Source organism: Cystoisospora suis (genome assembly GCF_002600585.1).
Source record: "Cystoisospora suis strain Wien I chromosome Unknown contig_2419, whole genome shotgun sequence".
In the NCBI taxonomy this organism is placed as follows: domain Eukaryota; phylum Apicomplexa; class Conoidasida; order Eucoccidiorida; family Sarcocystidae; genus Cystoisospora; species Cystoisospora suis.
Genome location: NW_027155218.1, coordinates 5,899 through 23,901, shown reverse-complemented (window position 1 = coordinate 23,901; position 18,003 = coordinate 5,899). Strand labels below are relative to the sequence as shown.

Genomic DNA, 18,003 nt, shown 5'->3' with positions numbered 1-18,003 from the left:
TGGGGTCACATCGTGTGCTTGGCAGCAGAGTCCCCCCGCGGTGCAGACACGCTGTCAAGAGTCGCGAGCTGCGAGGGGACTGGGATTGCACGACACTGATGGGAGGCGGAAACCAGAGCTATCATCGACTCTGGCACAGGATCCTCGCCCGGAACGCACTCCCACTCCAGAGACCCACTGCTGAAAAAGACCAAGAGGTACAAGTATCCGGGCACCTGCTTGGACAACCCGCTGAACCTGAGCTTTTGTTGTCAATGATTTTGGGCCGGAAGGTACAGCTCTTCAATTCTTGTTCAATCTGCTCTGCCCGCAGTCGCGCTCGGATCTCCTCAACAGCCTCCGCTGCGTAGGCGAACGGCAAACTTATAAAGAGCTGCTTGAGGGCCTGGGACATCTGAAAAAAGTTGTACTGACTGAGTTCGAAGCCTATAGCGCCTCAAAGGACCCATGCCCTGCCACTGGCCTCGGCCCCAGTGAGCTGCTCCCCGCGAGCTCACGCACAACGTCACACGGTTTGCTGAACCGGTTTTCGGGGTTCAGTCCGAGGCATCTGATACAGTGATCAGCACGAGCTGGCCGACGTGTCGGGTGTAATGGATCTATAATGATGAGTGCAGAGTTCCCCAGGGTCTGTGCATTTGAACCTCCCCCCGTGTGTCACCAAGTCCCGAACGTGTGTACATTATGGCTAAGACAATACACCTCTGCGAACTGTTACTTCCGCGCACGGGTCCCGGCCCCGTACACAGCCGCAAGTCAACAAGAAGCGACAACAGCTGTTGAGTTGACGTCGGGCAGGTGCACCCTGCTCGCTGTCCACTAAGCAATCTGGCGATGGCGTTACGAGACATCGCAGTCCACTCGAGTGGTACTCCGACAGCCTACTAACGGCGGCACGTAGAGAGCAACTGAGTTTCACGCTAGACGATTGCGAGTCTCTGGAAGTCATTAATTGTCCCGTCCTACGAGCTGGTATAGGCCAAGCAGGCCGGAAAGCTGCGCACGTTGTGTCCGAGTCGCTGAATGCCACTTGCTTCTTTTGGTTCTGCCTGTCCCCCGATTTGTGTGCTGACAGCAGCACTAAAGCAGAAGCACGACTGAATTGCAGTCACAGTACTGGACGGTGCCGCAGGAACCTGGCACAACGATGAGTTGCGAAGTCAAGTATCTTGCACTGAGCACTGCGCGTACGGGCCAACTGAACCATTTACGAGAATGCTGTGCTGTGCAGTAGCTCATATAACTTGCTCTGATGAACTAGCTGACGGATCCGCCACTCTGCTTCAGGGTGGTCGGTTTACCTCGAGCCCTAAGACGATCCGGAAGACTGACGCGCCTCTGTCCCTGGGGCTGTCTGTCCTGCGCGTCCCTCACGATAGCTGCGCTCTGTGGATTGGTCTGCGGGTGGAATGTCACTCCATCCAAGGCGGCTGTGACCGCCTCAACAAGTCCTGTTGAGACAGATGAAAGAAAACAAGGCCGGCACGACATCGTTTGGGATTCTGTGGTATGGGACCGGCCCAGGACACGGCAGATTTGCCGGGGCGTGGCGGCCCTTCTTCGAATACAAGTTCCAAGTGGCCCACCAGGGAATAAGCCCGCCGCAGCTGGCAGCAGCACTTTTGTTGGAACTGTTCCCATATTGCAGGCCGCCAGGGACGGCTAGGCGAGCTCGGTTGTCTGAGACCGATACTCGAGTTGGCCACAGATGGCGGGGACGGACGCTATCACTGCTTGCGTTTGCGATAGTTTTTAAAGGACGCACGACCTACCGCCTCAAGGGTTCACACTAGGAGCCCCGGTGAACCGTCTGCTGAAAGACAAGCACCGTTCCGTCAGCATGACGACCGTGAGGCCACTTGAATTGCGTGAGTGAATTCCCCGGACACTACAGGCGAGTCGTAGTGCACTATGTGCTAGTGCCGGAGTTTGCCGAGCGCCTCGCTCGCGGGCCGAAAGCCGTCAAGGCGGGTGGCGCAACCCAGCCATCCTACGCTGGCCGTTCTAGCAACGTAGAGGCAGGCTAAACAACCTACCTTTTCTGGTGGCAGTGTGGCTTGTCCTACCGATGCGATGACAGTCCACTCACGCAGGCTGTGAGAAGTATGGTCAGGGGCTAGCGTGGCGACAAACCTCTAGGGGCGAGACATAGCCGCCCTACCCCCTGAGATCGCGCAACGGAGTCTTCATCGACTAAGAGTCGCGAACTGAGACAGGCACTTGGCCGTGCAGTTTGTTGTCGCTCACCAGGCATGCGCTCCCGCTTCCGTTCACGGGTCAACATCAACTGCGCAAAGGCTCGGATAAGGCGGGGCATCTCTTTGTCCAGCTCTTGAAGGTGCTGCATTGAAGAGAACCAAAACCGGAAGTAACAGGACACTACAAATTAATTCCAGAGCATCCGCGCTAGGCCCTGGTGGAAGAAGGCTCTTCGGCAAATAACGCTGAAACGCCGTAGTGGTGAGTCGAAAGCCCAATGCGTAGACTGTCTCCTAGTTAAGACATCATCATTAACGCTGACTGCTAAACTGATTGGAACCCTCTGGCAACGCCGTGTTTTCATGTGTTCACCATGAAGTTAACATCAGTATCTCACACGCAACTCCGTTGTCGACAGCGTCTCCATGCTTGGCCTCGCCGGCGTTGAGGACCCTTGATTGAAGCTGTATGTTCCTAGAGCGTGAATTTCTTTGGCAGCTTCGAGCACCCCCTCGGTGTCAGCGGTTCTCTGCGGAGAGCAGCCGCCGACGGCCCACCGACAGTGAGTGGGTTGCTCGGTAGTTACTGCCGCGAGGAACGAGAAGAGTCGGTCCACAGGGATGCGTCCCGTCTCCTCCACATCCAGCTTCTCAGACAGTTTCTGCGCCAGCTTCTGATCCAAACAAGGGCACCACAAACGAAATCATAACTGAGGACGAGGGTCCTGCGCGGGAGCGACGGCGATCGCTGCCCGTTCCGTGTTCAAGCTCGGACACGAGTGCTCCCTTGACGCAATTCGCGACAGTCCGGGCGGAAGGCCGCGCCTACTCGCAGCCGTGCGCTGTATGGGGAGGCGGCGTGGCGGTCATGCTTAACCTCGTCGCTGGTGGTGGCGAGCACAAGTCCGTTGCGTGTCGTTACTCGCATTTTTTGGTGCTTGCCGAAGGCAGTCGTGACTACCGCTGTGCTGCAGCATCCTTGCCGGAACAGTTCCATTGCGGTCTACCTCGGTCTCCACCTCGAGACCGATCGAGAAAGTAGGGATGCTAGCAGCCCCAGACGCCAGCTAGTGACGGCCCCCCGAGAAAAGTGTCCATGTGTTCATTCATCGGCTTTACTGACTTTTTCTGCGGCCAGTCGATTCTGCGCATGAAGACTGCGAACGATGCTCATGGCCAGGTTCTGCTGAACCTTTGCGGGTTCACAGTCAGGAACGGACTCGGCCGGGCTCGCGTTCTGCTGGCTGTACGACTCTCCTATGTGATCTTCCCGGAAAATACCCATATATTGGAAGAGGGATCCAATCAAGCTCGCTTGTATAGTGGGGCTACCTGGCGTGTCCGGTTGGCAGCGGTCCACGGCTGATCTAAAGAACCCAGCAGAACCCGCGCAAGCAGAGGTACTTCCTCCGGTCCGACCCAAGATGCTGTAGAAGCACGAATTCCGTAGCAAAGCAGTTGCGGTAGCAATCCCCTAATGGGCACTTGTTCCTAGGCGACGCAAGAGTGCGGAATTAGTCACAAATGTGGTGGCTGGCTCTGCAAGCCCTCTGAGGCGCCGGTTCACGCCCGCTGGCAACCGAGAGTGCGGACGGGTTTGATTTCTGAAGAAGGACTGACACCAAAGATGACCAGCCGCAGCAGTTGCACTGTACGCCCCTTGCACTGCTTGTTCCAGAGAAGGCCAGATGGCCCTACAGATTTCGTAGGATATTGTGGAGCCTAACCAGTCTCAGGACCCCGCTCGGACAACACTGTCAACACCCAAATGCACACATCCGCACGAAATGAGGTACATGCGTATTCCGAACCCAAGAGTATTACCGGAGCTCTTTAAGAAGTTTCTTTCTGTAGATGGCTCTTGAACGAGCGCCCAACTTCGGCGCTTCTCGCACGGCTTGCAGCTGCTCGTCGGCTCTGCGCTGCAACTCGTTCAAATGTTGTCTCTTCCATTCTGCGTGGAGATAAAGCTTGTCATCTGTGTACACAAAGCCACGAGAGGTCAAAAAATTCGTACTGCAGAGGACCTAGTGCCAGTTAACCTGAACCCCGTGTCATCGTCATTTTTTTGTTTGCTGCCTTGACTGTGGATATTCTTTTCGAGCTCTAGCCTGCTTCTGCAAATCGTGACCCACTCCGCTCTGCAGTCTAAACGAGCTCTAGGACATCAGGGCGCCCCGTACCAGGGAAAGAACAGCTGCTAGGCTGGCCAGCCGTCGACTATCTGCTGCGTGATCAGAAGTGTTCACAGAGCAGAGCTACTCTCTGCTGGACGCGGCCGAATGAAAAGTCCTGCCATACGTACCGGGTCACGTATCAGAGTACACTGGATTGAGAACAGCGCGTAAGGCACTACCCGTCAACCGGCTCAGAAACAGCACACTAGCTTTCTGGGTACAGAAAGCAGACCTCGTTCTCAAAACATGGCAAATACGTCCCGGCCTATCTGAAACTTGATCCCGAGTCTGGTCTTAGCGTCATCTTGAGGAAGGTAGAAGCACCGCCGTTGGTAATGCAGGTGAGCGAGTCATCGCGCAACGAACCGTTGGTGGGGCAAGGTTTGGCCCGACGACGGGTACTGTGGGATCCGCTATCGACCTTGTCCAGTTCCTGCCGGCGCTTCCGATTTTGTTCTGCTTCCCGGTAGAGTCGCTCATGAACATCCATCCTGTCCACACCTGAGAGGTCCCGACTGAAGGAGGCCATCATTGAGGACACCGCGGATATTGCCGGCTGAAAAAGAGAAGCAGCCCCATCTTGTGCTTCTTCCCAGCCTGCACATTTTTGTCTTGACGTTGTCATTATACCTGAGAGGCCAAGGTAATACATAGGACTACGAGTTGCTCCGGAGCGTCGTTGCCGTGCCGCACGAGGCTACTCCAGCTACGGGTAAGGCGCAGCCCCTCCCCCGACAACTGACGTGGATACTGCCGGCGCCCCTTAGCTTTTTTCTTTTCTGGCTGTTGAAGTCTCATTGCGGTAGCTCCGCATTGCCCTAAACATTAACGGAAGCTCGAATTTTGTCGAGCCTGTTGCACTCCTGGGGGGATGTCGGCGCGTTCGCGGAAGAAGCCCTTCCTGTGTTCTCCCGAGTTGAGGCAAACGCTGTGAATCCCATGGAGTGAGGAAGTGCACGACGTTCGCAGCAGCGAATGCGTTCTCAGGCGAAGCGCTGCGGCGCGTGCGCCACCTAGCATCCCGTTGATTTCATCGGCTCCTAGCGCCTGGCTCGAGGGCGCTGTCACTATTGCTCACGATATCCTGCTGTGCGGTAAAGAGATCACCAGGTTGTGGCAATTCTGGCGGTCCCCACTCAGCAGTGATGTGCACTCTCGCTGCAGCCCCACTGTTTCAAAGCGGTCCGCTTGACCTGGAAATCAGATTGTACCTTAAACTACGCCACTCCTAGGAGCCTCTTGGAAGCTCGGTTCATTCCGAGGGAAGCCCGGGACATCGTTGCCACGAAATTCTATGCTGGCTTCTCCTTGTGATGTACTCCGTAGTCTCCCCCACTACTCCGGAACTGCTTTGTCTTTTTTTATGGGCGTTAGCCGGACGGGAAAGGGGAAGCAGAAGCTCAGGGAAACCAGAATTGGATTTCTTCCCAAAAAAGCGTCCCAAAGTGCTTCGCGAGCCGAATGAAAAGAGTCAGTGATATTTCCCTGCAGCCTAGTCTGTTTCGCAGGAGCACTTTCAAACAGAAGCCGTGTGCGGAAAAGAAATAACCCTTGTGTCCGCCCCCTCGATTCAGTTACGTCGTGGTTTTGTTTCCGGCCTCGTACGCCTTTACACTAGGTGTGGGGTGATGACATTGCGAAAGACGGCGCTTCTGTATTCAGACCTGCTCTCACGTCGATCTCACTGTTCGCCCGTTTGCTTGTTTTTTCCACTAAGCTGCGAACCCGTACGGACATGAGCGTCGACCCTTTCCGGGGCTGGGGCTCATGAGGTCCCTCAGTCGTCAGATGTGCCAGCATGCAGAACAGCCCCTCGGGGCTGCCTGGCGTTGATTCGCCAGACAGGGCTGCACTGCCTATTCATAGGAAAGCTTTGCCCTGGTCGAGCGTTCGCGAGGCCTCCCTTTTTGACACAGGAAGCGTGCGCAGTCCGTCTCGACACGACTACGCAAATAAGCTCTACTGCACAACCCACAGACTGGGAGGGCACCAACTGCGGCAAGTAAAGCATGTCGGGATCTTTTTTCTGGGACATTCTTTTAATGTATCGTAAGGCCAAGTCAGAGGAAGTGATCCGGCCAGAAGAACAAAAGAAGCTGCTTGGCCACTGCAGAGTGTGCGGAGTTGCCTCTGCGATTGCTCAGTTGCCCTGCGTCTGACCTCGGACTGGTATCTTCAAACTCAAACTGCCCGCTACGTGTCGCTGACAAACGTCTTCAGATTCTCGCTTCCTGACCGCGAGAGCTGCCTTCTAGAGCTTCTCGTCCTAACGCCCTGCCTGCGACACCAGACGGGCAGGTACGCCACACGAAAAAAAGATCTTACCATGGCCTGTTGGGTAGTCGTGCCGGTCGAACCTTCGCAAGGGTCCCATATGCAAGATAGGCACACGGGCGTAGCCGTCGATTGCTTTTCTGGTAGTTCCGCGCCGCCCCATCCGCGAAACGTTAGAAGCGTAGACTTGCAGCTAGGGCTTGAACGCGAAGACAGCTCTGATACTGGCGTCGAGCAAAAAACAGCATGCCCTGTTTTTCACGGCAGGAGCCTTTCTTAGCAACGATCTGGTCACATCAGTCACACCCAACAGCGAGTCTTGAGACAGGGGTAGAGTCCCCGGCCGCCCTCCCCGATGCGCACCGAGTGTACCGCGAAGTGTGGCTTGCTTGGAAGCATGAACTTCCGGGACCGGAGCCGGTTTCTACTACGAAAAGCCGGGACAAATCGTCAGACTGTATTTCATGGCGGCTTTCAGTATCTGTGGAGAAGTTCGGTGCCTGTTGCCGACCATCACTTCACCTGAGCAACACCGGTGTGTTTTATAATTTGAGAAGAGTCCGCCGTGAATAGAGTCTTACCGCAATGGGCCATAGCGTCACTCGTAGCTGCATAGGTGAACTCAGGCGGAGGGGACGGGGCACTCGCCTGCTATCAGCCACGGAAATACGCCACGCCTTGCGCCTGTCCGTCTGAGTAATCTCTTCGCCACACCGGGTGGCAGGCGGGGCGCCGTTCGGGTACGCTAGGGGTTGAGTCCAAGCTCGTAACAGCCACTTCACGTAAGAGTTTTACCAGAACGGCGTATGGATCTCCACTCCGAACCGAACGTTCTTTTGATGCCACACTGACCAGAGGCCTCAAGCATCTGATGAGCCAAGTGCAGTTCATGGAGACAGGGACCGGGGGTCCCTAACCCGACCCCCGACCCTCTCAGATAAAGCACGCAGCAGCCGCGAGCGAGCACACCACCCTCCCTGGTGGCGGGAGGGACAGCACGCGTCATGGCACACGTTCCTCCGAACTCGGAATTTCCGCGTGCTCGTCTTAGGGGAGTGACCACAAGGACATGAAACGGTGCCGCCCTAGGCGCAAGCGTCTGCGTTGTCCTCGCCACCTGTTGTTCACAAACCTGTCAACTGCTTGTTTTTTTCTGAGCGCTCCTGTGGGTACCGGTCCCGCGCCTTCACTTTACGTACAACCTCCCTGCAATTTCCCACTTTTCCTTAGAGATGCTGCTGCGTGTCCAGCCGCTGTCCGAAGAGGTGCGTGCCATGTACACCGCCCACGGCCACTATCACCCTGGCGATTCGGGATTAGATCTCTTCGTCGCAGAAGACCAAGAAATCCAGGCGGGCGAGACCGCATTTGTCAAACTCGGCATCAAAGCGGCTGCCTATACGGAAACAGGGGAGTCACACAGGAACGTATCATGGCTGCTTATGGCTCGCAGCAGCATATCGAAAACGCCGCTTAGGCTAGCGAACTCCGGTGAGCAGGAAAATGGAGCATGACTGCATCTAATGGAACCTTGCGCCTTGGACAGAGATTCCAGATTTTCCTATGCGGAAGCCCCGCCATTCGTGGCTTGGTGTGCGCCGAGGAAAAGCAAGACGCGGGTGTATTGCAACGTGTGCTTCCCCACTGTGGTCATCGGTCTGGTGGGGTTGCCAAAATACTTCACCTCTGCTTCTCTACAGGATCGGAGCTTTGCAGAATGACGCGTAGACACCCCCAGCTATCCGCACACATCTTATCAGTCCGCAGACACACCGAGTTGAGTCTGTGGCCTGGGCAAGGCGATGAGCCTGGAGCGGTCTAGTCGACAGTACACGTCCCCCAAGCACGTCCAAGTTCATCGAGGTAGTTGCCTGCTTTCATGAGAGCCGATTCATATGGTGTCACGTACGCAGCTTGAGCGAAACCGGGCAGGCGTGCAAGTGCAGAGTGTTCTGTATCGAAAGAAAAATTGTCGCTGCCTGGGACACGACGCATCTTGTGAGCACATTCCACTAAGAAGCGCGGTTATTCTGTGTGCTGCACATTTCAGTTGGCCTGATCGACGCGGGGTATCGAGGCGAGATCATTGCGGCGGTCGACAATATCAAGAGTGCTCCATACACGCTGAAGAAAGGAGACCGCATCGTTCAGGCTGTCCCATTCAATGGCGAAGGCGTCGTCTTTCAAGTAAGCTTCGGAACGGCACGCTGCCGATCCGGCAGCGAGCAACATGCGTGGTCATTAGTCGCTCGCAGACAGTCGGGCATCGACTGGCGCACGTAGCGACTGCAACGTCGCTGACCGAACTGCAGCTTTTCAAGCGGGGGACTGAGTGGTAGAGGACCGCCCGTTGAAAAAATTACAGCATCCAGAGTGTCTTCGATATATTCACAGTGGATTCGGAGGAGTACTCTGCGAGCTGGCTGCGAAATACCTAGGGATTCTTCGAGCTTCATAGAAGCTGTCTCAGCGAGGAGGGCCTCAGCAACTGGGAATACTTCCTCTCTCACTTCGGCCAGTGTGCTCATACTAACGTATGTATGCAGGGTGTCGGATTGCTCACGCACTGGTGGTTCACGGGTCGTGGCTATTGCGATCCTGGAAAATGAGATGAAGTTGTCGGGTCGACGTGCCTCCTCCGCCGGCCTGGGCTGCTGTGTAGAGCGTGCGCCTTGTTACCTGAACGTAGTCGCCGTACACGCTGTCACCCAAGGGCACACCCGGGCGTGGGCGTCTTAAACGTGAATCCACGTGATTTGTATTGGTTACCTGTGCAGTTAGTGGACGAGCTCGACAAGACCGCCAGGGGCGAAGGCGGCTTTGGATCAACAAACGCAAAAAGTGTCACAGGAGGGCAGTAGCAAGAGGAGCAAGAGGTTACCGAACCGGTGGACAGAAAATGAAGCTACAGCCAAGTTCTGCTTCTCCACCTATGCAAGGAGTCTGACGTGGGAACGTCTAGCAGCAGAATCAATATGTCGTAGCCCTCCGCAGAGAAAATGTAGCTACTGCTGAGTGACACCAGTCGGAGAGGGGTGGGAGAAGCACCGCGCTACCTTCTCTTTGTCGTACGGTTGATACGGTTCTCAAGTCATCTCTCTGCGCTTGGCAGACCGTGGGCCGCCGTTACCCGTCGAGCTTCGGCCACACCTACCTCTTGTCTATGATTCTCTTTCTTGACTTAACAGTTTTCTTCACTGAACTCTCGTAGGTGGCCCTCCCATGCCAATCCCAGAGTTGTATTACTCTGGCCAGGAGGAAGGTCATTCCTGGCCATGCTTCGTGATGTTCTCACGTACTTCTCGAACAACAAAACTTTGCTCTCTTATCGAGATGGTTGAAAACTTGTCATCAGAAGTTGGGGCGCCTGCCCTGGCCGGAGCACTCGGCTAGTTGCCGGGAAACAAAAACAAGGCCAAGATGGTAACTCTGCCTCGAGAGTCAGAGCTCAGACGACAAAAGATACAAACTCGGTATAAAGGGATTTCGTGTCTCGGGAGGAAGCGTCGCCCCCTCTGAGTAGTCACATGTGCGCACTTGTGCCGTCTTTAGCAGCGGATCTAATCCAGGTCCCCTGCGAAAACTGGTCTCGAAACTAGCAGAATCGAACAGCTCAGTGTCACACAGGGGTTCGAGAGGCGGGTGGCCTGTATCAGCAGTGTGGGCTACTGGCTGGCGGCACATGGTAGAAATGCGCTTCGCGAATGCCGCAGTGTAAGGGCGTCTATTTGTAAGTGCCACCCACGGCTTCCCACTCTCCTGTTGCCAGTGTAAGTAGCTAGAAACTTCTTTCCAGAGAAAAGAAACCAAAAGTCATTTCTTGGATATCAGCCTCGTCCTGAAGACGTTGCAGGGGCACCAGTTCACAGCACAGTTAGGTGCCTTCCTTTCTGATTTCAACAGAAGCTGCTGGCGGCCGCTTGTTTCCTGTAGTCAATCGAGGAGCTGTAGTAGAGCACCACTCGTTCCTCCTGGAAATCCAAACTGCCCCGGAAGGGACTGGTACCCTGCAGCGACGGAGCCATGAGGCGCAGTCTCGGCACCTGCCAGTTCCAGTGGTGCAACTATGTTCCAGCGCGCCTGTTGTCGAAGAGATTCAGCGGACTTTCGGGTAGTCACTGAGTCCGCGCCCAGTCGCTTCTTAGCCCGCTAAGGATGTCACAGTCGTTAGTACCCGCTGACACCCCAGAGAAGGTGCAGGTCGGCGGCATACTAGGGAGGTGAAATAGACCGACGACTCAGCCCCGCGTGTGATGGGTAGGCGCGGACGGAACGGTTCGGGAGAGGAGTCGAGCAGTTCACCACAGTATTCGATGGAAAATGGTTACAAATAGACAAAGTATAGATTAAAATAACTAACACGACACGCAGAAGTATGTTTATAGATAGATAGATACACTCATAAGAACGAATGATGTAGTAGTAACCTATTCAAGATGACCGAACTAAACGACCCAAATGCAGTCACAGTTTGCTCATATTTGGCTACCTGAACTCAATACGTGGTCTCGCCCCTGATACAAATGGAACGGAGTATATAGATTTTGTACAGCGTGTCAAGAACGGAGAAGGTAAGAACACGGTGTCGTGGAAAGTGGACTGGTGCCTTAACCAGACTGAGAGAAACACTAATTTGGTTCACGTGAGAATACTGTAAGTCAGGTCACAAGTGGAATTCCTGCGGTTGGAATACAGCTGGGCGAAAAAGACAACAGTTAAGCGAGATAGCAAATGCCAGCCAGAAAGATTTGGGATTTTTGTGAGAGAAACCAGGAGTGTCTACGGAATTCTCGAGATGTTCAGTCAAGTGTCGAAGACTGTAGGGGGTGAATAAACCCTTCGCGGTGGTCTTACCAAGTCCTGAAATGGTCGGCTAGAGCGATACCGCGAGCAGACTCCGGAGAAAGAGCTGAAGCAGTTTGGACAGAACGGGATGCTGTCTACAATAATTTCGGCGGGAAACGTCGTCATCGGGGGACTTCCAAGAGTACAATTTTTCCCTTTCTTGAATCAAGATTGTAACCGATACTACGCACTTACGAAAGTGGTTGAATTGAGAATCGAAACGGAGCCAGCTCCTGCACTCATAATGCCCGGATGAACAGCATACCGGAGTTTCGTAAAGAACAACCTGGTGCTTTCAACTTTCTAGTGAGTCCTATAAATCTGCTGGACCTGAGCTTGTTTCTACGAAGTGCTGAACCCGCTACGCGATTCTGAGCGACAGCGGTTTGTGTCTGAATGATTGAAGGGAGACTCCACTTGCACACCTGCGTACCACTGCTCGGCAATACAATGGCAACGCAGAAGCTAAAAGGGGGCGTGCTCGGAGCCGCGAGAACTCCGAGACTTTCATCAGAATTACCCAACACTGTCGCGACAGCGCACCAGGACCACTGACCCGATTACGTCTGAGCCCGGCTTAATGTAATCTGCCATGGAGAGCAAGCCTCTGCGAATGGAAACTGTGCTGCTGAAAGGCAACGAATCAAATCACACGAGACACTATGGTGCCGGACACGGTCAATGCAGCTGCGGGGAGTACCTACGTACCGTTCATTGCTTCAGAATGTATCACGGGTTAGCGAGTACACTTTGACAACGGCAGACGTGACAACTGTTTCACTGTCACGGAGTCGCTTAGACCCACAAAGCCACGCAGGCAATGGGAGCGTGTCGACACCCACCGCTACGCCCCGGAATGCTACCAACAGCAGGTGGAAAAACAGACACGGTACTACAAAGTCTCACTGCGCCCGATCGCACACGACGGTTTTGATTACGCACGATCAGATTCTTACTATTGGGATTGAAAATGACTTCTCTGACATACTTGACGACCCCCCCCGAAGTACTGTGAGCGATCCTGAAAGCCCTCGTGTGTAAAGGTGGTGGCGATTTGCCGCTTTCGCGCCAATGCTGCGAGGGAGAGAGGTGCTGCCGCCGACCGTCTCAAGTCACAAAATACCGTATGCCAACAAGAAGCTTGCAGGAGGCCGCGTGTACTCCACAAAGACAAACAGGGAATCAGCCTGCTAAAATCACCACTTCTGGAAAAATTCTACGTGCGCCCAGAAGGCGGGACGCGTTTTGGAGGCAGCATGGTAACCCACGCGCCTCGCACACGAATCCAGCGAACTCTTCAGAATCCCGCGCATTCAACAAAATCACTTCGTAGCTGTGGTGCAATGAAAGGAACCAGAGGAGGAAAAAAAGCCTGTTGTGACGCTGCCCGTCACAACAGGCGCTGCAGACAAAAACGTCGCCTGCAACCGGCCGCCGTTCCCGACCGTGAAACGCCCGATACCTTCAGACAAGCGATATGCCCACTAGGAGAGAGCTGACCGGACCGTAACCGTCCCTTGTCTCCCCAGCCCCTCCCGTATGTTTCTTATCTACGCGACCAGGGCACCTCTGGTCCCCCTGAAGAGGAACAACCGAAAACAAGGTTACTAAGAGAAAGCGAGCATTTCATATTGCGTGTCTCACATATTGGGGCGCGGATGACGTGTCTTTCAATGTCTCCAATACAAGCAAAATAGCATGCTCTCAGTGTGCTGTTGAGAACAGTACCATGCATAGCCATGCCTGTTTCTACCTACCCATGCGGGAGAAATCAGAACCGAGCAAGAGCACACGAGCGCAACGCAACGCACCAGCTCACCGGCACCGTTTTCCTGGAGTGGTGCCAAATTCCTTCACAAATATCAGCAAGTTAACATCCTCGGGCTTTCCTTCAAAAAGTCACGACAACGTGTTCACACAACTGTGAGCATGCGCTACACACATCTGGAGCACGCGCGCAACGGAGTTACCCTCCCAACTGGGGAGCACCATCATCAACAGAAATGTAATTGCGCACACCAGAAAGCAGCCGCATACGCGCTCACTAAGGAGAGATCCACGATCAGAAGGCAACCCTTTTATCTTGGTGACTGCTGAATGCAGGCTCGAGGCGCCTTCATCTTCACCATCTGTTTGAGGAGGCACCCGTCTGTTTCCCGGTATCAAACGGCTACGCTGTTCGCGTCATGCAGACGCCCGATACGGCACTGCACTGTAGAGGCCAATGACACACCCCAGTGGAGAGGCGATTGCCGTCATCGGCCCCGTGACCTCTCTCTCTGCGGCCGACGACACGCTGTTGACTGCGTAGAAGAAAGCGAGAGTGGCCAGCCAGCCCTGAGTGAGTGACAAGAGGGCAATGAGAATGCAGTACCAGTAAAAACTGTTTATGAAGGGCACATTGCTGAGTATATGCCCCAGCAGAAACGGAACAAAAAACAGAATTCTTGCAAATTCGGTGATTACAAACACTCTTCTGGAAAGAAAAAACCATCCGTCCCTTGGCCCTCTGCCTTCCTTCACCGAGGCTTCCTTAGCAGTCCGCTTGAACAACCGTACGTCAGGCAAGAAGCGTCCTAGAAGCTCGAAGACGCAGAAAATGCCAAACAAAATGACGAGATAGTTCTTGGGGGGGTCGGCGTAATGCCATGACAAAGGCCCTACCTTGGGAAACAGATGAAAAGAGATGAACATATGCAACACAACTAGTGACAACCAGGGTAATGCATCACGAAAAACTTGGACCCACGACCGCCCCGGCCCCGTATGTGTCCGTGCCGCCTGCACTTCAGTGTTCTCTGTTGGTCCCTTGCCACCCCTAGCAACACTCAAGCTTCCAGGAACCTCTGGTTTTTTGTCGCCATCATCTCGATCCCCCGCCTTTGAGTCGTCAGAGATCGTAGGGCCGCACGGTACGCTGGTCCACGCCTCGTCAACCCGGGGCCCTGATCCCTCTGCATCGGTGTTCGGCCCATGCAACTCCGAGTGACGTTCTTTGGGTGACACATGCACTGCGAAGCCATCGCTTTGCCCACAGGGACGACACTCAGGCGTTTTGTGCGTCTCCTTGTCCTGGTCCATCCGTATCGTCGGTGGCTCGCACGAGGGTGCCTCACAATGATAAACAACGTTCTTCCCCTCTGCCTCCATCTGGTCCGAGCGTCGCCTGAACGGCACTGTAATTCTTAACCAGTGTCCGCTAGGTGAGCGATGACGTTCCACGCGTGCGGCAGCCTTTTCGGCTTTGACGCGGGCTAAAGATGCTGCTGCCCAAGGCTGGCGCATCGCAGCCAGAAATGCGAGCGAACAAGCTACAGAGATAGCCGCGGAAAGAGAGAAGACAAGCCAGACTAGTCCCTCGGTCCCTTGCCTCGTGTCAATGTCGAATACTGTAAAGGATGTCCCGGTTACAACCGCGAAACCGAAGAAGCCGGCAAGTCCTTGGCCTGGAAACAGTAACACCGTGGTGATGCATACAGAGAAGAGACATAGCTACTCAGATGATGACTGCAACGGCTCTGTATGAACTAGAAAGCCCACCCTGATTCGTGACTATATGGAGCCGCTGCCCTACCGGCGAGAGAGTATCGTCAGTAGCTCTGGTGGCGCCCAAGCAAAGGCGAACACAAGGAGGAAAACTGAGGATTATGGGACCCGGATGAAGACATGAACAAAATAAGCACTTCGGTGGGACGCTACTACCTCTCTCTGCAGTCGGAGAGACAAGAAGACACACCGTTATGGTTCTTCAGCTTGACAAACAGAGTATTCTTCTTTGAACTGGAAGACAGACAGAATACATCCCTGGGAAGCACTCTAGCAACGAGCACTCCAAGAATGAACCCCGGGCAATAAACACACTAGACAACAGAGTCTGCCTCGCCACACAGCCAGGCGCGACCAGGCAGCCGTAGGGGTCCATATGCACGCTCTGTCACGCAAGCGCAGATGCTCGGCCCAGCATCAACTTTCGTACCTGTCGATACGCTGCTAACGAAGTCGTCCGGTAGTATAGAGGCTATAGCCAATGCCGACCCTTGGTAAATACCGGAGCATACGCCAAGAACCAGACACAAGAGATGCAGCATCCAGACACGAGTGACTTCGTTACTGGGGTATAGTGTTAGGGCAGGAATAAGCAAGCCTGCTACTGCATTAATCAGACCCGCGACCACCACGACACTGGCGCTCGTGCTCCCAAACCGGACCAGAAGCACTTGAACGAGGACTTCGACAGCTTGAAAAGATCCGAGAACAGTATTGTTCCAGTCTGCACCATCGAGGAAAGACTTCGCAATGAAGGGTAGTGTCTGTATTACAAAAGTCCAGTTTACCAAAGAGTTGGCCCCGACAAACACGAAGAGGAGGTACGGTATCGTGCGATTGAAAGCGGGCGCTTGCTGCCCGGAGGCCTCTGCCAAGGCTGGCCGACCAACAGGTGACCCCCCACACTGGTCCAACTTGTGCCCCCGGTCATCGTTCAAGGAATCAGACACGAAATAGAGGTCGTTGACTCCTGTCCGAGCCCCGTTCGAAGGAAGTTGCGTCGAGCACCCAGAAACCGCCATCGCGGCGGCGTCCCGACAAGCGACAAGCCGGACAAATTGGATGTTGCCGAAGCAGGGAGGTCAACAGATTTCTGCTGCCCGAGAACTCACCCGTGTACACGGGTACACAGACATACGCAGCATCGGCTATAAACGCAACGCGTGAGACAGCAAAAAGCTGAACAAACGTTCCGGAAAGAAGCACACCACCAGGCGTGTGCGCGAGACCCGGGAAGCGCCGTGACTCGAACGACCCCACAAAACCACTCGGGAAAGGCGAGCAGTGTGAGGCGTGACAAGAAATGAGAAGACGAACCACAGAGGCCAGAGCTTTACAGAGCAGACCGGTGCCGTCTGAGAAAGAAAGAACGGCACCTAAAAGCTGGAGTGATGCGCTGCCGCTCCGCTACACAAATAAGCATTCAGAAGGGTATCCCCTTGAACGCAGCGAGTGGATTGCCCGTGTGGCTTCTTGGAGGTGAAGGTCTTCCGCAACAGGCGGGCCATTTAATTCCTGCCTGGCACAAAATGAACGAGAACCGCAACCATATTCCTCCAGTCTGCCCAACACGGCACACAATCGAGACGCGCTGCTAGAAGTGTAACGGGATTCTTTTGCGCACCCTAGGGCCACCACCTCGATCGATGTAAGAACTACACCGGGGGTATTGCTACCCTCGACAGAATCGGAATGGGAGATGTCGGTTTTTTCTCAGCAGGTGTTCAGGGTCCTCTCGACAAAAGACATACAGTCCTACCGCCCCACCTGCCATCTGTCTCTTACGTCCGCGAGAAATAATAGCACGCCGAGGGCAGAAAGGGGACACGCCCGCGCACTGAGACGTCTCGGTAGGCTATTTTCTTTACGGGCGTGGTGTTCAGTCTCACCTGGGGCGTAGAATCCCAATGTTTCTGGCATATTGCGGAAGGTCGCACCACGCGTCAGAAAAGACTCACCCTCCTCGTCGCCACAGAGAAGAAGCGCTGGAAGCAGTTCTGCTGCACAGCCACGCAGTCCGGCGATGAGCAATGCTCAAAGCTGTGGCGGTTCGATGGGCAGCTCAGGCTTGTAGCAGCGTGGTTGGAAGGAGGCTAACTCCTAATCACTCTACTTCTGGCATCACTTTTATCGTTAGCACTCATCGCACGTGAGCCTGCGTCCGAAGTCGGTGGACTGGAGGACGAGGACGAATGAAAGCGGCGGCTGGTCTCGTGGCCCTATCCAGGATTAGCGTCATACCACGTGCGGGGCTGTCAGAGGCAGCACTCAAGAAGGAAGCTGCAGTGTCCGTTTTCAGGATTGGTCAGCGAAGCTCTTGTAATGGCATTTTCGGGCTGAGCATTTCGTACACTGGCAAGTCGGGCCATTGATGGGGCCGTCTGCTGGCCGCCCGCGCGTCTTTCAAAGACGGATGCAACATAGATACCGAAGTACCGCAAGCTCACCTTTGATTGAACACCTTAGAGGCGTATACCGCTAATGGGAGAACCGGTTACGGAACTATTTGCCGAAAACACTTGATGACGGCTGCACAGCGCTTGGCTGCTCCTTGGTGCCCGGGGAGGAGGGTCTTCCTCTGCCTGCAACGTAATGCCTTCGGGCGCAGAGCGAGGGTACCAAGGTTGGTTACCGTGTTGTCGGAAAGCCTCGGACAGACAGGGTTAAAGTTTTAACTCCACAGGCTTTTTTTCATAGCAATCTATCTTCACACTGATATACAGTTAGCAGTCCTGCGTTGCGACCGGCCTAGTGGACGTGGAAGAAGTTGGGATTCACAAACTACTCCCCGCAGCTTGTAGTGAAGTGGAACCGTGACCACTTCTGGGACAGCCCAAAGCGCTTTGACGTGCCAGTGGCAACACACCTCCGTTTTTCTCTTGCACGAAGGAGGATTCAGTCTAACAAGCGAAGTGAGAAACTGAACCCGATATACCCACACGGCGAAGGAACACACCAGAGCG

The 18,003-nt window shown here is 54.5% G+C and overlaps 3 protein-coding genes across 3 annotated transcripts; 1 reads left to right on the top strand and 2 right to left on the bottom strand.

Annotated features, from left to right (window-relative positions):
• Positions 1-1,257: 1,257 nt before the first annotated feature.
• Positions 1,258-5,005, bottom strand: CSUI_005054 (uncharacterized protein; the record flags this gene model as incomplete). Its single annotated transcript, XM_068065234.1, has 6 exons — positions 4,742-5,005; positions 4,023-4,176; positions 3,322-3,565; positions 2,597-2,872; positions 2,248-2,341; positions 1,258-1,631 (listed from the first exon to the last, which is right to left on the bottom strand). Exons 1-6 carry the CDS (start codon positions 4,998-5,000, stop codon positions 1,258-1,260), a joined length of 1,401 nt encoding a protein of 466 aa, XP_067922782.1. The 5' UTR covers positions 5,001-5,005.
• Positions 5,006-7,689: 2,684 nt separating this feature from the next.
• Positions 7,690-9,881, top strand: CSUI_005053 (deoxyuridine 5 -triphosphate). The gene is made up of 3 exons (XM_068065233.1): positions 7,690-8,140; positions 8,700-8,836; positions 9,427-9,881. The coding sequence occupies exons 1-3, from the start codon at positions 7,882-7,884 to the stop codon at positions 9,508-9,510; spliced, it is 480 nt and encodes a 159-aa protein (XP_067922781.1). The 5' UTR covers positions 7,690-7,881; the 3' UTR covers positions 9,511-9,881.
• A 1,628-nt stretch (positions 9,882-11,509) lies between these two features.
• Positions 11,510-17,020, bottom strand: CSUI_005052 (nucleoside transporter protein). Its single transcript, XM_068065232.1, has 4 exons — positions 15,471-17,020; positions 12,051-14,940; positions 11,690-11,727; positions 11,510-11,558 (listed from the first exon to the last, which is right to left on the bottom strand). The coding sequence occupies exons 1-2, from the start codon at positions 16,060-16,062 to the stop codon at positions 13,679-13,681; spliced, it is 1,854 nt and encodes a 617-aa protein (XP_067922780.1). The 5' UTR covers positions 16,063-17,020; the 3' UTR covers positions 11,510-11,558; positions 11,690-11,727; positions 12,051-13,678.
• Between the last annotated feature and the right edge of the window lie 983 nt (positions 17,021-18,003).